Here is a 26,935-nt window from a genome sequence, read left to right as displayed (position 1 = left end):
CATAAAACAAGTTGCTAGAAGGGAAGTTGTGGGCCCTTCTTATTTCTCCATCTATAGTCAAAAGTCACTGAAGCATAACAAATAATGAGGAGTTTCAAACAATTGAGACTGGCTACCCGTAGAAGCTTTTGTGTGCTCTGTGGGTCGGGGCTGCTGGTGAGTAGCGGTAACTGAGAAGGTGTTCTCCTTCTCGGGGAAAGTGTATCAGATGTTTAGTTATAAATGGTCAGAAAGTGTATTTAACAAGACAGGGGTATTGATCAGGAAATAATTGTTTGCTAGAAAAGGGGCAGTCTTTTCCATGGGCAATTAAGATGGTGTCACTTGATCCCTAGTCCAGGGAGAATCACTCTTCCAGCGCAGTGTCATTAACCTGGCGTCATGGCAACAGGCTGGTCGTGGGTTCTCCCTCTGGAGCTTTCTTTTATTAATGTGTCTGCTGTTCACAAGTTCCAGCTTGCCCTTGCATTGTGTTGCTCCAAACACAAGTGACAAGGTGGAAAGAAAGCGAAGTAGACTTTATTATTCAGCACAAGCCTTCAAGAAAATAAAAAACAAATAGACCAACCGTGGGCTAGCCACACTGAAAGGTAATCTCCTTTCTCTATGCAGGTCTGTATATCCTTGAAGTTCGTGGACCAGTAACATCAGCATTATCTGGCAGTTGTTAGAAATGCAAAATCTCTGACCCCACCCCAGAATCAGAATCTGATCTTTGATAAGATCCCCAGGAGATTCACATTCACGTTAAAGTTTAAGAAGCATTGCCAAGTATAAATTTTCCTTTAAATAATAACATCACCAGCAGCTGCCTACCGAGGGTTTCTCTTCTGAGGCACCACTCCTTTTCAGTAGCCTTGGTGGCCTGATAAGATTTTTTTTTAAGTGGAAAATTGTCACTGTTTTCTGCAATAAGAGGAAGCCTTGGCAATTTAGGCTCAGTTTATCATAAAAATAAGTTTCCAAGCTGTGCCAGGTATTGGGTCCCCAGGATTTTCTTGTGCCCTGTCTAGTTTTCGGAGACATGTCCCTCGGACTCTGGCTCACCCAGTCAGCTCAGAGACTCCATCAGTGAATCAGGCACCATGGTCTGCAGCACCAAATGGAGGAGGCTTTTGTTCTAGAAATACTGCCTGCAGACTGCCAAAGAAAAGCTCAAAAGCAAGTTTTATGTCCTTCAGCCAGGACAGAGTGTGATACTGTTGCTTCTTATTCATCACAGTGCTGGATTTCTTATCTAACCTTAGCCCAAGGATCATTATGAAAATGTTTTGATAGGCAAAACACCCAGTTTGAAGGACTTGCCTTCATTCCTAGCAGACATATGAAATACCAAAGACCAGCTCTTAAAATTAAAATGAAGGGGCGCCTGGGTGGCGCAGTCGGTTAAGCGTCCGACTTCAGCTCAGGTCACGATCTCGCAGTCCGTGAGTTGGAGCCCCGCATCAGGCTCTGGGCTGATGGCTCGGAGCCTGGAGCCTGTTTCCGATTCTGTGTCTCCCTCTCTCTCTGCCCCTCCCCTGTTCATGCTCTGTCTCTCTCTGTCCCAAAAATAAATAAAAAACGTTGAAAAAAAATTAAAATGAAATGAAAAATGAGGGAAAGGACCCTGAACTTTCCATTAAAACCAAATAATGAAAGCAAACCCTTCAATTATCTAGATATTTGTTTCCCAGACTTTGTACTTTTTTAATTTGGGGGAAGAGAGGACGGAACGGGATGGATTGTAAAGAGGAGAAGAGATGGGGCATAAAACCTGTAGTATAAAAGAATGATTGATAATTAGGAATAGGATGAGTCACTGTGGCCAAGGATTAACCTTGACAAAGCAATGTGAATTGTTTCCCGTTATGGATGGGCAGCTGTATAACCTTGGGTAAATGACTGAACCTCTTTCTGCCTCAGTTTCTTAACTGGTAAAATGAGGATAATCGTACTACCTCCTCTTTGGACTGTTGCAAGATTAAATGAGATACTATGTGAACGTAAACCATTTCACAGGGGTTAGTATGTAATAAACACTGAGTACATGTGAGATTTATTGTTGCATAGAAATGAAGTAAATTCTGAGACTAAAAGAATGTATTAGAGCAAAGATCTGAGTATCATGTAGATTAAAATGTACCTACGTAAAGAAGTGAAATGAGGAAATGAGGTGCTTTACACAATGACTAGGGGAATGAGCAGATGAATCAGGCTTGGGAGAGTTAGTCTGTGCAGGTTGCTACAACAAAAAGGCCATAAATCGGGTGGCTTATAAACAATAAACATCTGTATCTCAGAGTGCTGGAGGCTAGGAAATCCAAGAGCATGGCTCCAGGAGATTCAGTATCTGATGAGAGCCATCTTCTCACTGTGACCTCATGCGGCAGAAGGGGCCGGAAGCTTTCTCAAGCATCTTTTATAAGGGCACTAATCCCAATCACTTCCCAAAAGCCCCACCTCAAAGTACCATCACACTGGGGACGAGGATTCAACATATGAATCTGCGGGTGTGGGACACAAATCCCTCATAACAGAAGGGTTCCCCTGAATTATTAGTTTTGTTCACCCACATTCATTTAATTAATAGAAGTAATCAGTTCCTCACAGCATCTTTATAGACATCACTTTTTGAGAGAGTCGTTTTCACGAGAACTATTTTTAAAAATCTGCAGAGTATCTGAGAATATTAGTCTTTTATAACAAGGAGAAACAAAATGCCTAATACACAGTGCATCTCATTGTACATGCAGGTCTCCTGACTTCTTTCGGAACAGATTTTTCTCAGCTTGTCCCAGCTGCTATCAAACCCATCTAGTGAGTTTTATATTTTACTGTCTCTTTTCTTCATCTCTTACGTTAAAACAAATGAACCTTCTGAGTTTCCCCCCTATAATGTTCCCCTCTTGTCTTATCACACACATTCCAGTTGTTTCTGCAATCCTAAACAGAGCACATTTCATTAGGGACCTGAGGAAACACATTGTTCATTCATGCATGAGGGAGTCCTTTCCAGTTAAAGACATTGCTTTGAACGAGTCTTCCAAATGGGTTTCATTGATAAGAAATGAAGGAAGTTAAAAGCTTGTCGCTTAAGATTTGACAACAGCCAGAAAACTTTCGTTAATCATGAATGTGAAGTGATAACATTTAATCAGCATGGGTTACAATTAGAATATTGCCTGGAATTTATGTAGGCACAATCTTAACTGTCTGTGTAACTGTTGGCTGCTCTTTCTACAGTTTCTCCTAAAGATGAAATAAAGCTTGGGGCGCCTGGGTGGCTCAGTCAGTTGAGTGTCTGACTCTGGCTCGGGTCATGATCTCGCGGTTTGTGAGTTCAAGCCTCGAGTCAGGCTCTGTGCTGACAGGTGGGAGCCTGGAGCCTGCTTCAGATTCTGTGTCTCCTTCTCTCTCTGCCCCTCCCCACTTGTGCTCTGTCTCTCTCTCTCTCAAAAACAAATAAACATTTAAAAAAGTTGTTTTTAAAAAAATGGGATAAGGCATCTCACAACCATTATTATTTTGGATTTCCTTTTCCGAGATAGCTTATTTGGGTGAGAACTTTGGCCTTTGCCATTGTCAACATCTGCCTCTCAAGTAAGTAGACCGGGGTGATATGGGAAAGGTGCTAATGAGTCTGTTGGCATCTATTCCTTTGCCCTTTTGTGCTCCTTTGAAAGTCAGTTTGATTGTGACTGGCCAGTCACATGGGACTATGTGGACAAAGAAAAGACATAATTACTTCAGACCCTTCATTGACAAACAGTGATTTGGCAACAGCTTTGCTTACAGCACATCATGGCTTGAGTACAAGAGAAAATTTTTAAGAGAAAAAAGTTAGTACTATTTAGTGTGTTGGCATTCTCCAGAAAAACAGAACCAACAGGTTCCCTCTTCCTCAGAGGATCTCCAGTTTATTTCTCTTAGGACCTTCAACTGATTTGACAACGCCCACCACAGTATGGAGAGTTGTCTGCTTTACTCAAAGTCTACTGATTTAAATGTTCATCTCATATAATAAATACCTTCACAGCTACATTGTGACAAGTATTTGATCAGATATCAGGGTACCATGACCTAGCCAAGTTGACACAAAATATTAGCTGTTCCATTTGGCTACTCTGAGAATTGGAATTGGGACTAATTTGTTATAATATCTTCAGACAAATGCCCTCAAATCACTTTGAATGCTGTGTTTCGATAAAGGAATAAGGACCAGAAAGCTTTCCAAGTCACTGCTATGTGGGCAGAAACTGTCTGTGAAAGCAGTGTCTCAGACTTTGTTCTTTTTTTTTTTAAATTTAATGTTTATTTATTTATTTTTTATTTTGGCGAGAGAGTATGTGAGCCTGTGGGGGAGGGACAGGAAGAGGGGGATAGAGGATCCTAAGTGGGCTCTGCAGGGACAGAGTTCCACATGGGGCACTAACTCACGAACCATGAGATCATGACCAGAGCTGAAGTCAGACGCATAACCGACTGAGCCACCCAGGTGCCTCCATACTTTGTTCTAGTAACAGTTTCGAGCACAGTGGTGCAGTAATATGGTGGTCAAGCTTTGATGTCAGATCATCGGAATCTGAATTCTGACTTTATTGCTTTCTATGTGATTTGAGGCCACTTACTTTTATTTCTTTCTGTTTCAGTTTCTCCATCCAAAAATGGAGATAGGTTCAAATGTTCTAACTCGTTGGAAGTTTGTAGAAGGGTGCAAAGTACATATTAAGTATTATATAAATATTAGCTTTTGTTATTACTTAAAATTAATAACAAAGCCAAACATTTTCTTAATGCTTGTCCATCTTAGAGAGGTTTTTTTGTTCTTTGTTTTGTTTCTAAGCCTATAGCCTTATAGAAAGGTATACTCTACCTCACCCCTTCCTACCTTTACCCTGGTGTTGACATCTCCATATCCCTTAAGGGGCACTCAATGTAACCAAGTTGTTTTTCACTAGGAAGGCCAAGAGAGGGAAGAATTGGAGAGATTCCTACTAATAAGTAAGGACAGGACAGGAGGCTGTCCTTCCTTGTCGCCCCCCCCCCCCGGGGTGGGGGGGAAGATTGGCTTTCACTGAGCAGATGGCAAACTTTATGAACCCTGCAAATGAACTATCCCATTTAAATAAATTGATGAGTAAATACTGTAGCAGGAAGGCCATTCTTTTTTTTTTAATGTCATTAATTTTGACAGAGAGAGTGAGTGTGTGCACATGTGAGCAAACATGCACACAAGTCGGGGGGAGGCAGGCAGAGAGGGAGAGGGAAAATCCTAAGCAGGCTCTGTGCTGCCAGCACAGAACCCAGTGCAGGGTTCCAGCTCACTAACTGAGATATCATGACCTAAGCTGATAAGAAGAGTTGGTCGCTTAATTGATGCAGCCACCCAGGTATCCCCCTTTTCTTCAGAGAGAGAGAGAGAGAGAGAGAGACAGAGAGACGAGAGACGGGAGTGAGCCCATAAGCAGCGGAAGGACAGAGGGAGAGGGAAAGAGAATCTGAAGCAGGCTCCACAGTGGGTGTGAGGCAGGGTGATGCAGGGGCTTGATTTCACAACCGTGAGATCATGAACCAAAAGCAAAGGTCAGATGCTGAACTGACTGAGCCACCCAGGCATGCTAGGAAGGCCATTCTAAGAAAAAAAATGTATATAACAATTTAATGTTACAAAACAATCAGCTGTTTTCTTTTACCATATAAATTCTCATCACTTAAAAGACCCACCTCTTATTCTTTAAATAGCCACTTGCTTACAGCACGTGAGATGAAATTATATTACCAAAGCCTTAATTCATAAACAACTTTTTGGGGAAAGGTACACTCATAGTGTCAGCCATGGGCCTAGAACGCTGCTTGACACTTAGAGAAGCGATCTAATGAAAGAGGTAGGTGCTCCTGTTTGTACTTTGCATGTGAGGAAGCTGACGCTAGGAGAGGGAAATTGACTTGCTCGAGGGCCTGTGGGTGATTAGTGGTTGAATTAGAACTCAGCCTCAGGTCTGGTTCTTAAGTCTGGCTTCCTTTCCCCCACTCCCCATTCCAATGCCTGCACTCATAAGACTAGAACTTGTTTCTAAAGCTGTGTCTCTGGTCCGTCCGTTCTACAAAAGCAAGATTGCACTCCGAGCTGGTCCTAAGCAAATCTAAGGAAGTGTACTAAATTCGTCTTTGACAACACCCCCAACTCCCCAGAAAGCTCTCTTTTGCTTCCCTCTACAGACTCTCAGTCAGCTAGTGGTGTCATCAGTTCCTTGCTGGCTTCCCTGAGAGCCTTAGTGGGGCATCCATCTAAGATCTCACACTCTTAATCCCACCCACACACTCTCCGTTATTCATAGCTTACCTGCCAATTCTATGTCATGATATAATGCTTAGTAATACCTTACACGGTCAAATTCATTACTAATTTTAAGTTATGTCATTAATTACCTCTACATGGTTTGAATCTTTTGAAGAAATAAAGAACTCATGAATTACTTGCTTAATTAAAAACACATCCTAAAGAACAGAAGGAGAAGGATCTTAAGGGTACAAATTTTGGTGATATTCTCAGTAAAGTGTGTCTTTTGCTGTCCCTCCAATCATACCACATAGTTAGCCATCATATGGGCTTGTGCTTTAGTCCGCTTGATTACATCCAAACCACTTATAACATAGGACACACTTTCTTAAACTTTATAAACCTGGAGAGGGGAGGGAAGTCAGCAGAGAGGGGTCCATTTTCTTACTACAAAAACCCTGTATCTAATAACCCATCTAGTTACAAAGATGGAGGTTCTTGGGGCGCCTGGGTGGCTCAGTCGGTTAAGCGTCCGACTTCAGCTCAGGTCACGATCTCGCGGTCCGTGAGTTCGAGCCCCGCGTCGGGCTCTGGGCTGATGGCTCAGAGCCTGGAGCCTGCTTCCGATTCTGTGTCTCCCTCTCTCTCTGCCCCTCCCCCGTTCATGCTCTGTCTCTCTTTGTCTCAAAAATAAATAAACGTTAAAAAATTAAAAAAAAAAAAAAGATGGAGTTCTCTCTAGCTTATCCAGCTGTATGTCCTAGTAGTGACTTTATGTCTTCCCCCTTACAGCACAAAAGCTTCTCATTTTTCAATTTTTTTTCAGCTGCAGAGGCATTGAAGACACTGTTGCTACTAAAAACAAAGCTAAGAGTCCAATTTGGAGACCTCGGTTTTCATGATGTTTTCAAACGCTCAAATCAAGCCTTCTTTCTCTTACTGGTATTTCCTCTTTTGCCTCTCTGCTTCTGCATTGTTTGTCTTAACACACAAAGAAAAAACATTTAAATGCAAAGAGATAAATGGTTGGTAATCATTACAAATGACCCATTAGAACTGAAGCCATTCAGTCTGCTTATTTGAACATACAAAGGCATATCTCTCTTCTGAAATACTACACTGAACAGATAAGAGTGTATTCAGATATAATTTCATGTGATTATCTTATAACAGGCGCTCCTAGCCACAATTCTCTATCAGGTGTTGTTAAGCACACAAACTGCTTACCAATAAATCTTGTCCATCAAATCTTTATTTTTCTTTCACAAAGATTCCACTTTGCAGCAAACTCTGGCAACACCGCCCACCTATAAAATAGCAAGAAAAGAAAAATTGAAGTTGAGAGAAAAGACTCTGGAACAATCTTTGTTACAAAAAATTGTCCTGTGTCAATGTATTTCCTCCCTGAGAAAAAACTACGTAGAGGGCATAAAAACTCATGTAGTAAAAGGCAAAATTAGAAAGTCAAATACAAGGGGTGCCTGGGTGGCTCAGTCGGTTAATCATCCGAATTGGGCTCAGGTCATGATTTCATGGTCAGTGGGTTTGAGCACCAAGTCTGGCAGCTCGGAGCCTGGAGACTGCTTTGGATTCTGTGTCCTCCCCTCTCTCTGCCCTGCCCCTGCTCACACACACACACACACACACACACACTCTCTCTCTCTCTCTCTCAAAAATGAACAAACATTTAAAAAAATTAGAAAGTTAAGTATAAAAGCAGAAACATTAAGGTGCCATTATAGACTTATTTTGCACCTGGATTAACCAATGAATGTTCTTAACTTATATTGAAGAGAGGGCAGTCCGGTTTGAGAAGACTGGTTTAGAAATTACTTTTATGCATTATTTACTCTTGAAGCAGGGATTCTTTCTTATCCTGAAACTTTGGATGGGCTTGAGGGTCCTGTAAATTCTCAAAAATTTAGGTGTGTTCTTATGTATATTGGCCTTTTTTCCTTGGAAAAGTTCTGTAGTTTCTGTCAAATTTTCCAACTTTCAAATCTGAGAATCAGTGTTCTTAGAAGATTCTTTAAGGAATATGGAAAAGTTAGATACAGTTAGATACGTTTCAGTTAAATGTTGGTGTTTATGAGATCAAGGATGTGCATTCAAGGTATTTTTCTCTGGAAGACAATGAGATCAGGTCTGTCTGGAGAGTTGCAACAAAATCTGACAGGAAAATTAGAGAAGAGCTGAGAGTTACATTAAGGCAAGCCCCTTGTGTGAACTATGGGAATGCTCAATGCTATACCCAAATCATCATCATCGTCATCATCATCATCTCAGTAACTTAACATAATAAAAATTAACTTCTCATTCACACCAAGTCCAATTCCTGGTCAATAGGCAGCCTTCCACGTGGTCACTCAGAAATCCGGGGTCCTTGCATCCTATGGCTCTGTCTTCTTGTATAGTCTTGGATCCCTCTGTTAGAATCTTGCTATCTTGCCAGGAGGTAGCGGAGGAGAGAGAAGGCATAGAGGATCTCATGAGGATTGGACATCATTTTTACCCACGTTCCTTCAAGCAAAATTCAGCCCCATGACCAAACCTAACTATAAGGGAGACTGGGAAATATGGCCTAACTGTATATTTAGGGGGTAGAAGAAACCTGTGGTGAGTTTTGGTGAACACACAGCATTTCTGCCCTCTCTTAAATGAAGCAACAGTACCAGGAAGAGGTTGGAGGTGAAGAAGATATGCTGCTTTAGATACTGGTTGAAAGTCCATTGTCATTGGCGACCAATGTATCCCAACAACAGTAGGCAAAAAAGGCAGGAGGTAGAAAAGTGTCCAGAGGATAGGACAGGCTCAGCGGAAGTAAAACTTAGGAGAACAAATGCTCAGAATGTCAAGCATGGAGGCAAGAGGAATTTGGGAATTCAGTGATCAGTATCAGAGCCTGAGTCACCTAATTAGTATTGGGGAAGAGGTAGGGCTAGGAGGGGAGGCTAGAGGAGGTTCTGGCAAGACCTAGAGTGAGATAACCAAGAGCAGGAAGATTATACCACAGAGATGAGGGCTGTACACAAAGGTAGAGTCAAGACAGATTATTTGTGAGGCGACTCCTTCACGACCAAAACCTACAGACAGGGATCAACTATAAGGAGAAAACACATGGGAACCTGTTAAGGCCTGATCATGATCCACCCTCAAATGTTACCAGTAACTTTATACTCTGCTTCCCTAGGTCACAGACAATAACCCAAATAAACCTAGTTTCCTCACAAATATTTTGGGATGAAAAAGGGCAATGAATCAGCACAAACCCTTCAGAGAACAGAGCCAATACCTCTCGTAGAGTATAGAGGACCCAGGGTGGCATATTTGCTTATAAGTAATAAATAACAAAAGTAGCCGCTAACATGTGTAAGACCTAGTTCTTGGGCTTTAAATACATTTAGCCACTTTAATCTTTACAAAAATGTTATTGGAAGGAGGTACCTTTATTACCCCAATTTTACAGATTAAAAATCTGAGCAATGAGGGGTGCCTGGGTGGGCTCAGTCGGTTAAGTGTCTGACTTTGACTAAGGTCATGATCTCACGGTTTGTTGGGTTTGAGCCCCATGTCGGGCTCTGTGCTGACAGCTCAGAGCCTGGATCCTGCTTCGAATTCTAGTGTCTCCCTCCCTGTATGTCCCTCCCCCACTCGTTCTCTCTCTCTCTCTCTTTCTCAAAATAAAATAAACATTAAAAAAATAAAAGATAACTGGGCAGTGAGACTTATATGTAACTGCTCAAGTAAATGGGCAGAGCTGGGATTCTAAGAAGTCTGCCTCCAGAGTCAATGACCTTAACCACTGTGCATACTGCCTTTCCTAGATCATCAAATTTGGCCAGAATTTCAGATAACATTTACTCACTTAGTGAAGGTGCCAGTGAGGACACACCATTGTAACTCTCTCCCAGAGATTTTCACCTACCATTTTGTTTCCAGAAAACTGCCCCATCCTTTTGGAATGCAGACTAAGTCATGGATATCCAAAGAACGTCTTGGGCAGTTCACTGGAGGGGCTGTCCTCTCAAAAAATGTGTGCTCTGTCGCAGTGATAAGCTTGGAAGTAAAATATGCCACAAATGAATGAATGCAGATTGTCAGGGTTAGAAGGGCCACACACAGTCCACCCATTTTAGGGCAGCGAGGTTGAGTAGCTTGAAAACTGTCCCTGAGGAATAAAAGCAGGTTGTCCAAAGTTCCACGTAAAATACTTGCCTCCTTACCTCAGCCCATTTCTGTTACTCAGCGGTAAGGGGATCGTAAGAATTAAAGCCAGAAACTGTAAGCAGTGATGTGACTACTTGCCTCCTTACCTCAGACCATTTTCTGTACTCAGCGTAAGGGGATCGTAAGAATTAAAAGCCAGAAACTGTAAGCAGTGATGTTGACTACATTCATTCTTATGTTGCTAAAGGAACAGTGAAAAAGAAAAGGGTTCAACTTCATAGAATTTCTTGTCTATGAAATAAGGAATCCGATGTCTTGTTATTATAACTAGCCAGGAACTGTATCCATTCAGGCATTATTCACTCATACCAGTCTTTCTCCTACCATTTATTCATCCACTCCACTCATTTATCAATTCGGGCATTAATTCATTCATTTGCTCAAGTATTCACTCATTCCAAAATATCTACTGAGCCAAAATTTGTGCTAAATCCTAGGTGTTTTTAGCACCCTCATCAGTAGTTTTCTTTCTGCTTGGTTTTCAAATTTTGTTAACAAGCCCAGTGTATGGGATGCCAGTACATTTCATTATAAAATGACCTTTATATTAAAGATATTTCAGGGGCGCCTGGGTGGCTCAGTCGGTAAGTGTCTGACTTCAGCTCAGGTCATGATCTCACAGTTCAAGAGTTCGAGCCCCATGTCGAGCTCTGTGCTGACAGCTTGGGGCCTGGAGCCTGCTTCAGATTCTGTATCTCCCTCTCTCTCTGCTCCTCCCCCACTCACGCTCTGTCTCTCTCTCTCTCTCAAAAATAAATAAACATTAAAAAAATTTAAGAATATATGTTTTGGGAATTCATAATTCAGGCCATTAATTATGGTATTGTTTGCAGCTTCTATCCATTAATCCAAAGTAAAGAGTTCACTTAGGAGTATTTCCTTTTTTGCTCAGGACCTCAGTTTTGGCCCCATCCTGTCTTTTACAGGCCACATGCTTAGTCCCTAGCCAAACATGGACAAGTCTTAAGTCAACAGTAAATTGCCCTCGGTACCAAAGAAGGCCTCAGATTTCTGCAAACATCTATGAGAGCTGTAAGGCCCTTGCTGTCCTTAAGAAGTACACCTCATTGGCGGGCGCCTGGGTGGCTCAGTCGGTTGAGTGTCCGACTTCGGCTCAGGTCATGATCTCACGGTTCGTTGAGTTCGGGCCCCACATTGGGCTCTGTGCTGACAGCTCAGAGCCTGGACCCTGCTTCTGATTCTGTGTGTGTGTCTCTCTTTCTCTGCCCCTCCCCCACATACTCTATGTCTCTCTCTGCTCTCAAAAATAAAGAAACTAATAAAAAAAATTAAAAAAAAAAGAAGTACACCCCATTGTGACGAAACATGTATTCTCAGTCTTCTTGGACAGTAGAAAGGGGTTTCTGCGTCCTGCTTCCCTACGAGGACCAGTTAGCGCTGTTTGTGCAAACACTGCAGTTCTGCCTTCTGCTCTAAATCATTCTGCTGTAGAGGCCCACAGTTCTACCAGCATGAAGACGCGTAACATGATTTAGCTCAGCGTTTGGTTCTGCATCACACGAGAACACTATTTTCTGATGGTAATAAGGGAGGGGACTACTCAGGAAAACAAAGCACAATGTCAAGGCGCCAACATTCTGATGTATTTATTCATGTTTGTATTTGTGGATGGAAAATTTTTTTCCATGCTCCAGAGTTTGTTAGCAACAAGACATTACAAATCAATAAACAACAGCTACGACTACTATCTATTGTAAACAGAATAATATACAGAAAATAATAGATACAACTACTTTGGTATACAGACATTTAATTGTTTTCTGTTCTACGACGAATCTGAACACCGCCATTTTAATTTCTTTGTCGTATTTTCCCTTGAGATACAATTTTTTAGTGCCCATTGCTCTGCACTTGCCTTATCAGGGCAGGTTTGTAGCATACCAAGAATTATAGAAAACTGTTTTCCTACCAAAGGCAAAGGAGGGTTTATCTGCTGCCATGTGGTTGTCTATACATTACAAATGAAAAAGAAGGTACAAAATAAATGCACGCTTGCACGCCCACGTGTGTGTCTACATATGTGTGTGTGTATGTTGTAATATGTGTCCAAGCCTGGGAATACTGACTGATTGGAAACGCTCTTACCTTGCTGGTCATCAAAATCACATATAACAGCCATTAAAAACTCACTTAGCTAGCAGCATGTAAATCATGGGGTTGGTAATTCACAGAGTAGACAAACAGATTTCTTGGATACTGTTTCCATTTGGGTTTTCCAGTTCGTATGGTTCCAGCTGGCGGTACTCAAAAGTCACACGATTTACGTGCTTTCCGCTGGAGACCATGCGCACCACCGTGTTGTCACAGCCAATTTTCATCTGGGCTATAATTCATGGAAAAAGCAAAAGGTTCCCTGCAGGTTAGAAACCACATAAACCATTCCTGTCGATAAGATCATTTAAACACAAAGAAAGCAGGGGGATGCATCTTCCTCTCACATACTTAAACCATGCACCTGCCATCAGGTGAAACGTTTTGGTTTCATTGTTATTATAATATATAATTAATTGTAGGATACTGAAATTGAACTCAGTTCTCCTCATGGGCAAAAAAAAAAACCACTGTTAGCCAAATAAAACTGGCTGGAAAGAGGAGTTAAAAAGAAAATCGCAGGCCCAAAATGGCGTCCCTGAGACCAGGGTCCCAAACTGGGGCTGAATACCTAATTTAATTGTAATTTCAACCTCCCCTAGAAAAATAGCCTTAACCAGTCAGTCAGGAATTTTTCCATCAACGTCAAGGAATCTGCCACAGGGGCCCTCTCCATCCCCCCCCCGAAGGAAGATGAGGTAATCTGCAGAATAAGACACCTTGCTTTTCCCCCTCAGGGAAAGTGACCTGCCTGGAACAATCCTTTTCTCTTGCCAAATTTCTTGTCCTACCCTTCTATAAAAACCTTCCATTTTGTACAATGCCTTGGGGACCCCTCTACTTGCTAGATGGAATGCTCCCCGATTCATGAATTATTTCGTAAAGCCAATGAGATCTTTCAAATCTACTCAGTTGAATTTTTGTTATTTAACAGAGGCAATAAGACGTCTCTGCATTTTTCACATTCTCCTACCTTGGAGGCTTCTGCGGTAAATGCAGAGAAGGCAATCTGTCTACCATGCACCTCTGCTCTAGCTTAGTGTTCTCAGCAGGGGCAGTACCGCCCTCTAGGGACAGGTTGGGAATTTGCAGGTGTAGTTTTTGGTTGTCATAGTTCTGAGGATGCAAGTGGCAGTTAGTGGACATGGCGAGAGGACAGAGTGCACCGATGAACATTACATAGACTAAAAAAAAATCACCTGCTAATTATTTTCTGAGCCTAGATAATAACTCTATTTTACATATAAACAAAAATAATTTGCATAGTTTAGATACACATGAATATACTTGTGTTTGTTCTATTATTTACCTGCACTTTTTCAGTCTCATTTTTTTCTGTGCTTCTTACATGGAATGGCTTTTGATATCCTTACTTCTCTTAAATCCAATCTTATTATTATTTGTATAAGCATCTGGCAACGTTTATGTCTATCTTCTAGTGCAGATATGACCAAACAAGTGTATATTGAAACTCACATATTTTTATCTAAAATTTCTTTCATTTCTCCACTGTCAAGCTGGTCCCTGAGGCAAGATTTATGTGCCCTAAGATGGTTTTTTTCTGCTATTTTAATTTTGTCCATCTTCCCCCCCCCCCCACTTTGTCTCTAATAAGACCTATAGCATTCTGAGAAACATGAACATTATCATTGCATAACAGGTACTTCACAAGCCTGTGCCTGGGTTCAAATGAAGTAAAACAGCTAGATACTTATTGAGGTAAAAGCCAATTTAGATGCATAATAAATATAAAACCTATGTTTCTTTTATATAAGCACCAGGGAGTCTAGGTTAAGCTTCTGTGAGGAGTCCAAATTTAATTTGCTTTAAATTATTTGAAAGGTCATTCTTTTTCTGATATTACTCTAAACTTTAATATATATAACATGCTCTGTTTCCTTTGTTAATGTGCACCATATTTGCTTATTACTGGACATAACTGTACCAAAATTACTCTGGCTTCAATTACCTACATTTTAAGGCAAGAGTAGTCTTTAGACCTTAATCTACTCTTCTTACCTAGTGCAAATGCATCTCCTCACAGGTGCCCTCCTGCATGGAAGGATCCGGTGCCTCAGAGAACACAGTAAGAGGCGAGAAAAGCCACATGTACTGATGGTCTAAACCAGCAATTTCCAGCCACCCTCACCATACCTGGGCAGAATCAAATGGAAAATCTTCACTGATCCCTAGCAAAGAATATCTGGTTCTGTTGGGCATCCTGTGCACTGGCCTGGTCTTTTATTCCCAGTGACCACTTCTAGATTTTAGAATGTATTTCTGTTTTTGCAGTAGTCTTTCAGAAGCTGGTTTTGCTCCTAGAAGTTGGGGACATTCAGCAGTTATGAGACTTTCTGATAAAGAATATCACTTTTTAATTTACGTGCTACGAGTAATACACACATACACATATAGTTAGGAAATTTATTTGGATATTACTATATTATTATATTATAACTAATTGATGGCATATCTATTTGAACTATAGTTTTCAGTTAGTAAACTCTTTGGTATCCAGAGGACAAAAGCACCGACTTTCAGGAAGGCGGAAAGAGCACGGAACAAAAAAGCTTTGTCTTTTTCATGGTCTTACTCAGGGCCAACCTTAAACATGCACCTGTGTTCCTTCAGAGGTTTCTTTTCCAGTGTCCAATATTTTGATAATGCATTCACTATAACCATACATATGCTCAAATGTAAAATCCTCACACTGGCTCAATGTACAAAATGGAAGTTTTCTAGGTGGAACCTGCCTTCCCATGTATAAAAAACGTGGGATGTTTTATTTTAGGAAGTATCAGGTTTTATTTAAGGAATCTTGATAGGCTCATAAGTAATAATCAAAGACACATCTCACCAGGGCCGTGAAAGGAATAGCAGAGGTCAGCCAAAGGCATCATCTTGGAAGGGTCCAGTCCAGTTCTCCCAACAGCTCCACAAAGTCTCCTATTCCCCCACAACCTGCTGAGGGGTTCTAAAGAAGCAAGCAGCAGAGAAAGATGTATTTCAACCAGTTACGGAAGTCAAACCATTTGACCAACTGCAATTTGGTGAATTCACTCCATTTGCCGTGGACATCCTGGCAGTGCCATTTAATTTAACACCCAGGACTCCGGAAATTAAAAGATACTGAAAAGAAAAAATAATCATAAGAACTGCTTTTCTAAATCAGTTGAGTAATCATTTCTTTAAATGTGTGTGCATTAAAAAATTTTTTTATCAGCTCAAGGACTGGAATGATGCAATAGGAATCTGTAAACTCCACATAAAATGAATGAAAATTGGATCTGAAAATGCTTTGCTTTGTAAATCATTTGGACATACATACTGAATTATTTGAATTTCTTAACTCATGCAGTCAGAATTTCTATTAATAGATAGGTCTTTACAGTTTTTCCTTCAACTCACCTCTTTCCCTCCTCTTTAGAAAAGACTTTTCCCGCTATTGGGATGATCCTTATCATTTCTGCTGACAGGCATTTAGATTAGTTATAAGAATGCTAAAGAAAGAAAAGAACCCTAATTTGGGGCTTAAGCTAGCTAGAGTCACCATTGTCTTTCTCCTCCCGACTAAAACTAATTTATTTTGAGCTACTCAAAACGAGAATGTATTCGTAGACTTTGTACAATCACTGTAACAACCACTTTCTGCTTCCCTTCTTCCTTTCCACACTGCTTTGTCCGTACTCCCTTGTCCACAGTGCCTGTCCACGCTGCCTGTCTGCACTGCCTATCCACACTGCCTGTCCACATTGCCTTGTCCACACTGCTCTGTCTACTCTGCCTGTCTACACTGGCTATCCACACTGCCTTGTCCACACTGCCTGTCCACACTGCCTATCCAAACTACCTATCCACACTGCCTTGTCCACACTGCTTATCCACACTGCCTTGTCCACACTGCTTGTCCACGCTACCTATCCACACTGGTTTTTCCACACTGCCTTGTCCACACTGCCTGTCCACACCACCTATCCACACTGCTTTGTCCATATTGCCTTGTCCATACTGCCTATCTACACTGCCTATCCACACTGTCTATCCACACTGCCTTGTCCACAGAAATTCCTGCATTTCACTCTTCCCACAAAAATAAAGCAGCCACTTTCAGTCCCAAACATTGTACTTTGGGCCACCTATCTCCTGAGGTCAGGGCTACTAGCCTTTGTGGGCATGTGACCACAAGCCAGACAAGCCACACAAGGGCCTGTTGCTTGGTTTAATGCTGTGCTGTCACCATCTTGAAATTCTTAATACTTTTAAAATAAGGGCCCCCACATTTTCAGTTTGCACTGTCCCCCACAATTACATGGCCAGCTTTGCCTGTGATCTTCTTTATTGAGGCATACTCATTGAGAGATCTAGTGCAGAGCGGCAAGATGCTCAGAAGTGAGCCACATGGACCCTGACACACACAGAAAAACATCTAAAATAGACAATGTTAAACACACACACGCACACACACACATAAAAACACACATTCAAACATGCAGAAGACATTGAGATGCAACTAGAACTAAACAACCGAGTAGAAAAAAAATAGAATACCAACTGTTTGTCCAATACAAGGAAGTAGGTGGGGACACACATTTTTTAAGTGCTTATTGTATGCTGGGTCCTATGCCTTGATGCTCTACACATCATTTCATCCAAGAATGAAACAGAGGCTTAACTAGCTCCCCTGTGGACAGGGCTTCTTGTATGAAGAGCTGAATAAGAGGTGAAGGAAAAAAACCTTAACTGCCTCTCCCTTGAGTAGAGGATGACCAGGGGGAACATCTGTTAAGACTAAACTTTCCACTTGGTTCTTCAGGTTCTAAATTTCAGCAAGAGTGGTGAAGGGGAAAAGGCAGGCCCCATAGAGAGAAATGGGAAGTAGGGGGGTTGGGAAGAAGTAGGTGCTAAAATGAGGGAAACCAAAGAAACATAGAAGTTAGACACACCTGTTCCTTGACATTCAATGACTTCTCTCTCCTCTTCCCAAACATCTTAGCTATTCTTAGGAATGAGAAGTACTATACTACCCTGCTTCTCAGTAGTGATCCCCTAGGTTTCTCTGTTGAGGTTCTGCCTCCCTGGACTAACCCACTATCGTCTCTTGCCTAGACTGTGACAATGGCCCCTAGGGGCACTCCCTGTACCACTCTGGCCCCCATAGCCCATGCAAAGCCAGAATGGCCTTTAGGTAATCAATCCTCTCCCTCTTGCCTTGGACCTCGTTAATTAATTTGGTCATGAAGTCAGCAATTCCCAGCCACCCTCATCCCACCGAGCATAATCCAATGGATCATGTTGCTTTCCTGCCTGCCCCCTTTCAGTGGTTTCCCACCGCACTTAGAATAAACTCCAAATCCTCAATATGACCTGCTGGGTTTACCACACCCTGGCTCTGCCTGCCTCCCTGATGTTGCCTAATATCCCCCCTTCCCCATATCTTTCTTTTTATTTCTGGAAGCCCACTTCTTCCTCTGAGCCTCTGCACTGCCGTCTCCTCTGTCCCTGGTCCTTCCAGTGGCTGCTGGCTCCTTCTTACCTATCACTCACGTTTTACTTTAAATTCCTCCTTCTCAGAAGTTTCCTTTCCCGACCACCTTATCTCAAGGAGCTCCCGCCTCTCCCTCTACTGCATTGTCTATCACACCACTCTGCTTCATTTTCTGTAGGGCACTCACCGCTATTGCAAATGCATTGCACTGTTGCTGAGCTCAACCCACTAGAATGCAGGTTCCCTGTGAGCAGGAGCTCTGTTGCTCATCACTCATTTCTAGCATCTAAGATAGTGCCTTGCATGTGGAAAGTGCTCAAAAAATATTTTGTAAAGGAATATATAGATGCCTAGAACACTGCAGACTTTAACATTTTTTCAAGGGGAAATACCAAAATTACTCCTCACAGCCTAGAATAACCAAAGGGTAGATCTCCCAACCTGCGATCATGCTTGCCATCTTCTACAGTATACATCAGGAATAACATATAATTGGTATCAGGACGAAGGGCTATGCCAAAGACATCTCCTTATTCTGGTCTTTATCAAAGGATCATTCTTCCACTAAGGTTCAACTAAACAAACCCCCCCCCCCCCAAAAAAAAACAACAAAACAAAACAAAACAACACAACAACAAACAGGCACTAGCTCATGAATTCAGGGCTTAAAGGAAATTAGATATACACCTATTTTCAGTCCTGGTCCTATTTATTTGGTTTTTACTGGAATCTACCTAATTAGGAACAATGACTGTCTGTGATGTCAGCAAATATATGAGCTATCTTAACCTAGAAATATAAGAAAGTATAAGGAAATGAGAATGACCCAGAGGGAAGAAGCTAGCGGTGCAAAAAAAAAAAAAAAAAAAAAAAAAAAAGGAAAAAAGAAAAAAAAAGATCAAGCTCAGCATTAGTTGTAAATTCCATACAGAAGTTCAAAGGAATATAGGTTGATGGAGCTTCTCAGCTAATATTTTCATGCAAAATGAATTGAGTTAAACATAATGCAACAAAATCTTCAACACTCTACTGTATTTTGCAACTTAAAAATCCAATTTTGTATTTTATGCTACACTTAGCATTCCTTCACAACACAGTTCTGTCAATGAGACACTTCCTTCGTGTCAAAAAAAAATTCCGATAATCAGAAAAACAGCTGTGTAGATGACTCACACTAGGTTCTGCTAGGAGAGAATTTCTGTAAAAGAGGCAAGTACCAGAGAGTTCAATTGTAATTACATGTCACAACTTTCCCAATTGAAAACCTTTCCTGTATCACAAGAAAAGTAGTCAAGTAATCGGAAGGGGCACATGAGTATGCACCGAGCAGCGTGAGGCAAATAGAAGGGGGCTTTCATCAAAGAGGCGAGGGAAAGCGGATGTGGGGCTAAATCAACAGAAGAGCATGCTCCCACAATTTACTAACGTCCATGTTTGCCCTGTATGATTGCTCCTCCTCTGATAAAGCTGTGGCCTTAGTAAATGATTGGGAAGGAAGAAAGCAACTCACCTTTGACTGCAAACCATGTAAGTGTCCCAGGGTGAGATCAGATATTTTGATCACCACAGGATAAATTATGGAGAAGCTGCAGTTTCGATGCAGGTGCGGGACTACCAGGGTAAACCTTCCATTTGGGGTCTGGGAAATGACATTGCAGGCTTTGCGGAAAAACAGAATCACATTGTCATTTTTGGGTATGCAGGGTTCTTATAGGAATTTACCCTATCCGGGGCGACTGGGAGGCTCAGTCGGCTAAATTTCCGACTCTTGATTTCAACTCAGGTCATGATCTCACAGGTTCATGCAATCAAGGCCCATGTCGGGCTTCATGCTGATAGTGCGGAGCCTGCTTGGGATTCTCTCTCTCTCCATCACTCTCTCTGCCCCTCCTCCACTCCCTCTCTCTCTCTCTCTCTCTCTCAAAATAAATAAATATTTTTTAAATGTAATAAAAAATCACTGGTGATGTGCAGACATGGTCAGAAGGTTCTAGGTGGCAAGAGTGCTTCTAATCTTGGGGCACCTGGGTGGCTCAGTCGGGTAAGCATCCGACTTCGGCTCAGGTCATGATCTCGCGGTTCGCCCTGTGTCGGACTCTGTGCTAACAGCTCGGAGCCTGGAGCCGGCTTTGGAACGTGTGACTCCCTCTCTCTCTGCCCCTCCCCTGCTAATGCTCTGTCTCTGTCTCTCAATAAATAAATAAATGTTAAAAAAAAAAAAAAGAATGCTTCTAATCTCAATCTCAGGGAGTTACCTTGTTTACAACAAGCACAAGACTTAAATTAGTAATTAATCAAACAACACTAGCTAGTGGAAGTTCTAGAAACACTTCATTAACTAGGGTCCAAGTTCCAGCTGAAAATCTAGAAAAAATAAAGGCTCAAAGGTAAAGCCAGAACTAAAACCTTGCCTGTCTGAAAAAATTCACTCATTGAACTTGGAACCATAATGATATATTTTTTTAATGTTTATTTAGTTTTGAGAGAGACAGAGACAGAATGTGAGTGGGTTAGGGGCAGAGAGAGAGGGAGACACAGAATCCAAAGCAGGCTTCAGGCTCTGAGCTGTCAGCACAGAGCCCAACGCGGGGCTCGAACTCACGAGCTGTGAGATCATGACCTGAGCCAAAGTCGGACGCTCAACTGACTGAGCCACCCAGGCGCCCCAGAATCATAATGATTTTTTTTAAATAATGAAGTAAATAAATAATAAAATTGTTACAAAATAGACTGAGAAAAATAGAAGAACGGTAGAGGAACAGTAGGGGAACGGTAGAGAGAAAGGGAGAGAGAGAATCCGAAGCAGGCTCTGCATTGTCAGTGCAGAGCTCAATGCAGGGCTCGAACCCACAAACCATGAGATCGTGACCTGAGCTGAAATCAAGAGTTGGAGGCTTAATTGACTGAGTCACCCAGGCACCCCAAAGATTTCCTACTTCTAACCACACAAATATAGGAGAAACATTTCATGTTGCTTTCTGGGATTATTCTAGCTCTCAAAATAGCCTTGCGGGGGTGGGGGAGGGGTTCTTCCAAAAATTTCTTTTTTAAAAAATAAAAATTGGAATATAATACATTATTCTTTGGCAGATAGGGCCCCATTCTTCTACCACACAAAGTGTCAACATTAATACTATTGTATGCAACCAAAAATGAGTGATGTTTTATTTTCCTGATTTTTAAAAAAATATTTTTCTCCATTTAACTCTGTAAATATATGGATGCATATATATATTTCACTTCATGGGGAAAAATAATAAGCAGATGAATGAACTAATTTTGATTAGAATAATGTGTTTTAGGCCTGGGCTGTTCAGTTTTATACAGCATCTATGTTTGTATCCACCAGAAACGGAATAAGTTAGAGAGGTGGACTCAGAATTAGAGGGCAATGTTGAGGTCCTCTGGTCCAACCCTCTGCTCAGGACATGAACTCTGTCTACCACATCCCAGAGATGCAGTCTTTCAGCCTTTGCCTAAATATCTCTAAGACTACAACTTCAGATCTGATCCCTCAAGCTTATCCAAGATTAATGGAATGACATGGAGGGATTACAGTTTGTCACTGAATTCATTGTCATGCCTCAGATTAGAATAAGACTAAAGAGAAAAAAATAAAATTCTACCCACCAAAACTTAATATCCTACCTAGCCTAGGAAATAAGTTGAAAACTGTGAATTGATTCTCAGAGCAATGAATAGGAAATATCCTTTAGGTCATTTCTAATGACAAAAAAAAATTTCCATTCAAATCATTCCTCACTTCAAGTTTCTTAAGTCTGGTGCAATCACACTACCTATGAAAAGTGGATCTGACACTCCCTCCCTCCAAGTCCTTACTGACTGAGAAGAGAGGGAGCCCACTTACGAAAGAGGTTGGGATCTGTCTTTATGGTTACTGTAAATCCGTTTCCTGGTTGATGAACCCGGAAGAAGATCATGGCCACATTCTGGGAGGATCTGATGCTCCTTCGGCTAAGACCACTGTCACAGAAATCTATGTACCGCTCAGTTGTGGGGAGAGGATGATCCTGGGAACTGGGGAACTTCTCCCCCTTGAGAATCCAACCATCAAATACCTTCCAACAAAAAACACAGAGAGAGATGATCATCTCCACCAACTCCTGAAGTCACAGGTGTGTTGAAATCTTACCTAGCAACGCACCTTCTGTCCTATGTCCGTCTGTGAGCAAGGGACAACCTGCACTTCCCTGCCCACTTGCTTTCCATCTATATATTTTTTGACCGTGAAGGTTGTCTGCAAGTATTATTGTTAATTAATGATTGGGTTTTTTTCCTCCATAAACCTTAAAGTATCCAAAGCAAGTAAACTTTATTATACTCTGTTTTAGAATTCCAGCCTCCTTGGTACCTGAAACTACAGCCAATATACATTTTTATCTTGGTCATATTTTCCACACATCCCATCTTCAGAAGAATTCCACACAAGCCTAATTTGGGTTTCACTTGGTCTCTTCCTTCTCCTCGTTGACATATAAACAAAACATCTCAAAACTAACAAAAGAAAAAAAACTAGAGCAGCAACTTCACCTACTTGCCCATGGTTACAGGTGCCCATTTTCCTCACTTTGAAATTTTGTTTCATATTAAAATACCAAGAACTGCTTCAACACGCAAACAGCAATGGCTGTTAGGCCACTTAGGGCTTTCTACCTCCACCTGTTAAAGTCAGCTTGTTGGACAAATGGTCAGAGTCTATCGATGTTACTGTTAAAATCACCACAGGTCTCCAAAGTAACGGCTTGAGCCTGGTTCACGCTGGCAAAATCACCAGCTACAAAGTGCTTCCGCGGATTGGTCCTCTTCTAAAAGGAGTCGGACAGATTCCAAAATCATTCCACTTGGGAGGTTTTTAATCATGATCCTTTTAACGGGGCTGTGTAACTCCATCAACCGTCCCAGGCTGACCCGGTAGACTTAGGGAGACCGACTAGGAGGGGGCATGTACTGAGGCCAGGGGACTCGGCCTTCCACCTGCCTCCGACTAGACTGGCTCTCAGCATCCCGCCCAGAGGCCCGGGCCCCAGGGCTTCCAGACCGAGTCCCCCGGGGAATTCAAGACAGCTCCCGCGAGCCTGCGACAGCTCCCCGGAGCCAGGGGCCGGCCTCAGAAGCGGGGCTGGCCCTCCTCGTGGCCCCGAGCGCCGGTGCCAGTCTGGATCAGTTTCGTGTTAACACAGCGCTTCTCGCCGCAAGTTCAATCAAGTCTTTGGGGGCGCCCGGGTCCCAGAAGCGCACGGAGGGGAAGTCAAACAACCGCGGCCGGAGCTCCGCGCGGGGTTCGCGCCCCGCGGCGGTCCGGGGTGGGGGGGGGCGCCTCTCCCGCTCGGCCACCAGCCGGCTCCACGCGCCGCAGCCCCACGCCGGGCACGGCGCCCCGGCTCACCCCCCTCGGGGCCCCGCGGCGGCAGCGTGCGCCGCGAGGAAGCCTCACCTTCAGGAAGTCGCCGCCCTGGCAGTCGATGGAGACCAGGTCGTAGTGGATGGTGACGAACTCTTCGGGCTCGCCGATGAGGAAGGCGGCGCAGTGCAGCTGCGGCCGGTCGGCGGTGAAGGTGAACTGGCCCGGGAGGCTCAGCATGTCCAGGCACCCTGGGGGAGGGGCAGTGGGGCCAGGGGGCCGGGGCTGCGGCCACCGACGCCCCGGCCCCGGCCGGCCCCTCCCCGCGGGCCCCCGTTCCCGGGTCCGCGGCGCCCGGTCCCCACGCGGAGCGCGTCACCCGCCCCCGGCGGGCCCCTGAGCACGGGGATCGAGCCCCCGGCCGGCCAGGCCAGCCCCTTCCCGGCGGTGCCCGGGGCGCCGTGAGCGGGTGCGGAGCCCGGCCTCGTCACCTCCCTGCTGCCCCCGGATGCGCGCCGGCACCCCGACTCACGCAGCGCGCGGCGGTACAGCGGCTCCCCCGCCAGCTCCCGCTTCAGGTTGGCGCCCAGGAACCGGAGAGGGTCGTGGTCCGCAGCTTCCCGCAGCTGGCGAGGAAAACGCGTCAGTCCGAACGAGTTCAAGACTGCGGGAAAGGGGACCCGCAGCGGGGCACTCTCCCTGCCCCGCAGCGAAGAGAATAAAGTGAAGGGATCCAGGTCTCCCGCGTCCGCGTCCGGAGCAGAAGAGGTCTCAGACCCTTTCCCTCAGACCAGGGTGTCCCCAGGGGCCAAGGGAAGGACGTAGTGGCGAGGAGGAAGACCAGGAGAAAGAGGGGGCAGAAGATAGGGAAGAAAGGGCTAAGCCCAACACGGGCTGAGAGCTGAGGCAGCAGACCCACCCCCAAGGCTGGACACACACACACACGGAAGATGTGACGGCTCAGTCCGGAGATCGCTCACCTCTAGGTACCGGCTCTCCCCTCTTAGAGCCATCAAGATGAGAATGAAGTGACACTGAAGTTTGAAGGAAGGCGACATGCCGGTCTTGCCTCTGCAGCTGGTCGGCTGGGCTCTGGAGGTCTCAGGCTTTGCTTCCCAAAACTACGCCCAGGCTGAGAGCTAGAAGCTGGTAGGGTCCCTTTGCTGGGTCTCTTTTATAGAGCAGTGAGGAGGGGAGGCTCTCTGCCCCTTAACTGATCTGAGCTCAGTAACCATGGGTTACCCTGTCTCAGTGACAAAGTGCGTGCTGATGACGAGGGTCCAGCTCTCAGCCACAAATTCTCAGAGTGGTCCAGCATTATTCACCAAGAATGATTTTAGGCACTTAAGACTTATTGAACTAAACTGTGGGACAAAGAAGGAGGTAAGGATAGAAAATAAAGGAAGGCGTTTGGCTTGACCTGCCAAATGCTGAATTATCGTTTCCTGTGGATATTTAGGGAATTTTCAGTGTTGCAAAGCCAAGTGACAAGGTTACACACATACATGAAATACCCAAACAGATAATCTTATCATGCAGGCTTGTCACAGAACCTTGATGGAACCATGCTGGAAATCATCAGAGATTATAGTGTTTGTGCAATTGCTCTTGTCTCTCAGGAAGGAACTTGAGGAGTTTTTAGCTCCAAAGAGAGCTGAACAGAAGCTGAAGTCTGATTCTGCAGAATATGGCAACAATGCAACTCAAACTTTCTTTCTGTCCCTTAGTCTTTGCTTTATCCTGGTCCAGTTTCTTGTAAGCATTTCCCTAACGGAAAGCTAACTCTGGCATCTGTGAACTTCTGGATTTTCACCTAGCTTTGTCATTTAGCCCAAATGTGTACACCATAGGACACACTCCTGGGCCAGCTAACGGTAACCATGACCTTGGCATCCATCTGAACGAGTGAGAGATGAAGTCATTCCATTTCACACCTTCAAATACTTGGATTATTTGAATATTCTGGTAGAAAGAAGTGCCCAGAAACCTTACTATAACTGCTTATCAGCAACTGTACAGGGCTAAACAAATGACTTAGAGATCCAGAAATAAGTATCTCTGCTGATTAGACAGAAGATGGTTGCTTCCCCTTCAAGTCAAAAGTTATGGGAAATATGGGGATACTAAACTTTTGGCCTTCCAATTTATGTGCTAAGCAAGGCAGCTACAAAGTCTAAAAACCTTGTCTTGTTTTACCTCTGCCTGACAGAAAACATGGTACTACCCTTAGCTTTCTTTGTTATTAAAATTAGTACAAATAATGAGACGTTAATACAAAATTTCAGTCAAGGAAATGGTTATATTATGTTTATAAATACTCAAAATTAAGTAGTAATTTGCCTACTGGTATAGAACTTGATATTTCCTTATCTTACTTGTTTAATTGGGAGGCCTTCCTACCTCCTCCATTTTTGGAAACAATCCTCAGACCACAGAGAGTGTGACGGGGAAGTGAACCCAAAGGTCATGAATGCTGGCCACCATGTTCTTCTCTCCATCCTGGGACTGTGTAGATGTCTGCATTTCAGAAAAGGCGTAAAGAGAGGAATCAAACAATACAAAAATAAATGGTTTAACACCAGCTTGCTTGGTCTGAAACACACCAGGCCATCTTCATGTCTGTCTCCCTCCCTGTTTGTGCCTGAGGAAGCTTTCAGGCTTTACCATCAACCTAGCCATAGCCTTGGCCTATTCCCAGAATTCAGCCTGGCATTCAGCTTGGGAAACTCTTGTTTATCCCATTTTGAGGGTCTGGCTTTTGTAGCGTCACCACGGAGACATTCTTTTCCAATCTTCACATGCACACACACACACACACACACACACACACACACACAATACTGATGTTCCTTACATGCATTCATGATGTTCCCTCCTCAGGAAGTGCACACTGGAAGATAAATAAGGGCAAATATAACCACAGATAGATAACATTCCATTGTATGTAACACCCCACAAATGATCACATATGGGTGAACTTTATTTCCACCAAATGTGTTATTTTCTCCAAGTTGGAAAATATCTACTAAGCCAATAGAAATTGTATCTTGTTTTTTTTTAATTAAGAGTAACTATAGGAGAAAATATTTATAAATGATATATCTGATAAGGGGTTAATATCCAAAAAATATAAAGAACTCACACAGGTCAACACCAAAAAATACCCTCAAACAGTCCAAAACAAACAAACAGTCTGATTTAAAAATGGGCAGAGGATGCCTGCCTGGCTCAGTTGGTGGAGTGTGCAACTCTTGATCTCGGGGTTGTAAGTTCGAGCACCACACTGGGTGTAGAGATTACTTAAAAATAAAATCTTAATAAAATAAAATAAAATGGGCAGAGGAGCTGAAGAGATATTTTTCCAAAGACATACAGATGATCAACAGACACATGAAGAGATGCTCAACATCACTCATCATCAGGGAAATGCAAATCAAAACCACAATGAGACATCACCTCACACCTGTTGGAATGACTAAAATCAAGA

General features: G+C 43.1%; 1 protein-coding gene across 1 annotated transcript; it reads right to left on the bottom strand.

Annotated features, from left to right (window-relative positions):
* Positions 1 to 12,071: 12,071 nt before the first annotated feature.
* On the bottom strand, positions 12,072 to 26,390 carry LOC115519457 (corticotropin releasing hormone binding protein). The gene is given in 8 exon segments (XM_030323438.1): positions 12,072 to 12,833; positions 15,459 to 15,524; positions 15,527 to 15,575; positions 19,597 to 19,745; positions 21,955 to 22,165; positions 23,542 to 23,699; positions 23,981 to 24,074; positions 24,429 to 26,390. Coding segments are annotated over 8 exon segments (963 nt in total). The 5' UTR covers positions 24,507 to 26,390; the 3' UTR covers positions 12,072 to 12,675.
* Positions 26,391 to 26,935: the final 545 nt, after the last annotated feature.

Source organism: Lynx canadensis, chromosome A1 (genome assembly GCF_007474595.2).
Source record: "Lynx canadensis isolate LIC74 chromosome A1, mLynCan4.pri.v2, whole genome shotgun sequence".
NCBI lineage: Eukaryota > Metazoa > Chordata > Mammalia > Carnivora > Felidae > Lynx > Lynx canadensis.
Note: the sequence above shows the minus strand (reverse complement) of the source record. Positions and strands in the feature narration are given on the sequence as shown.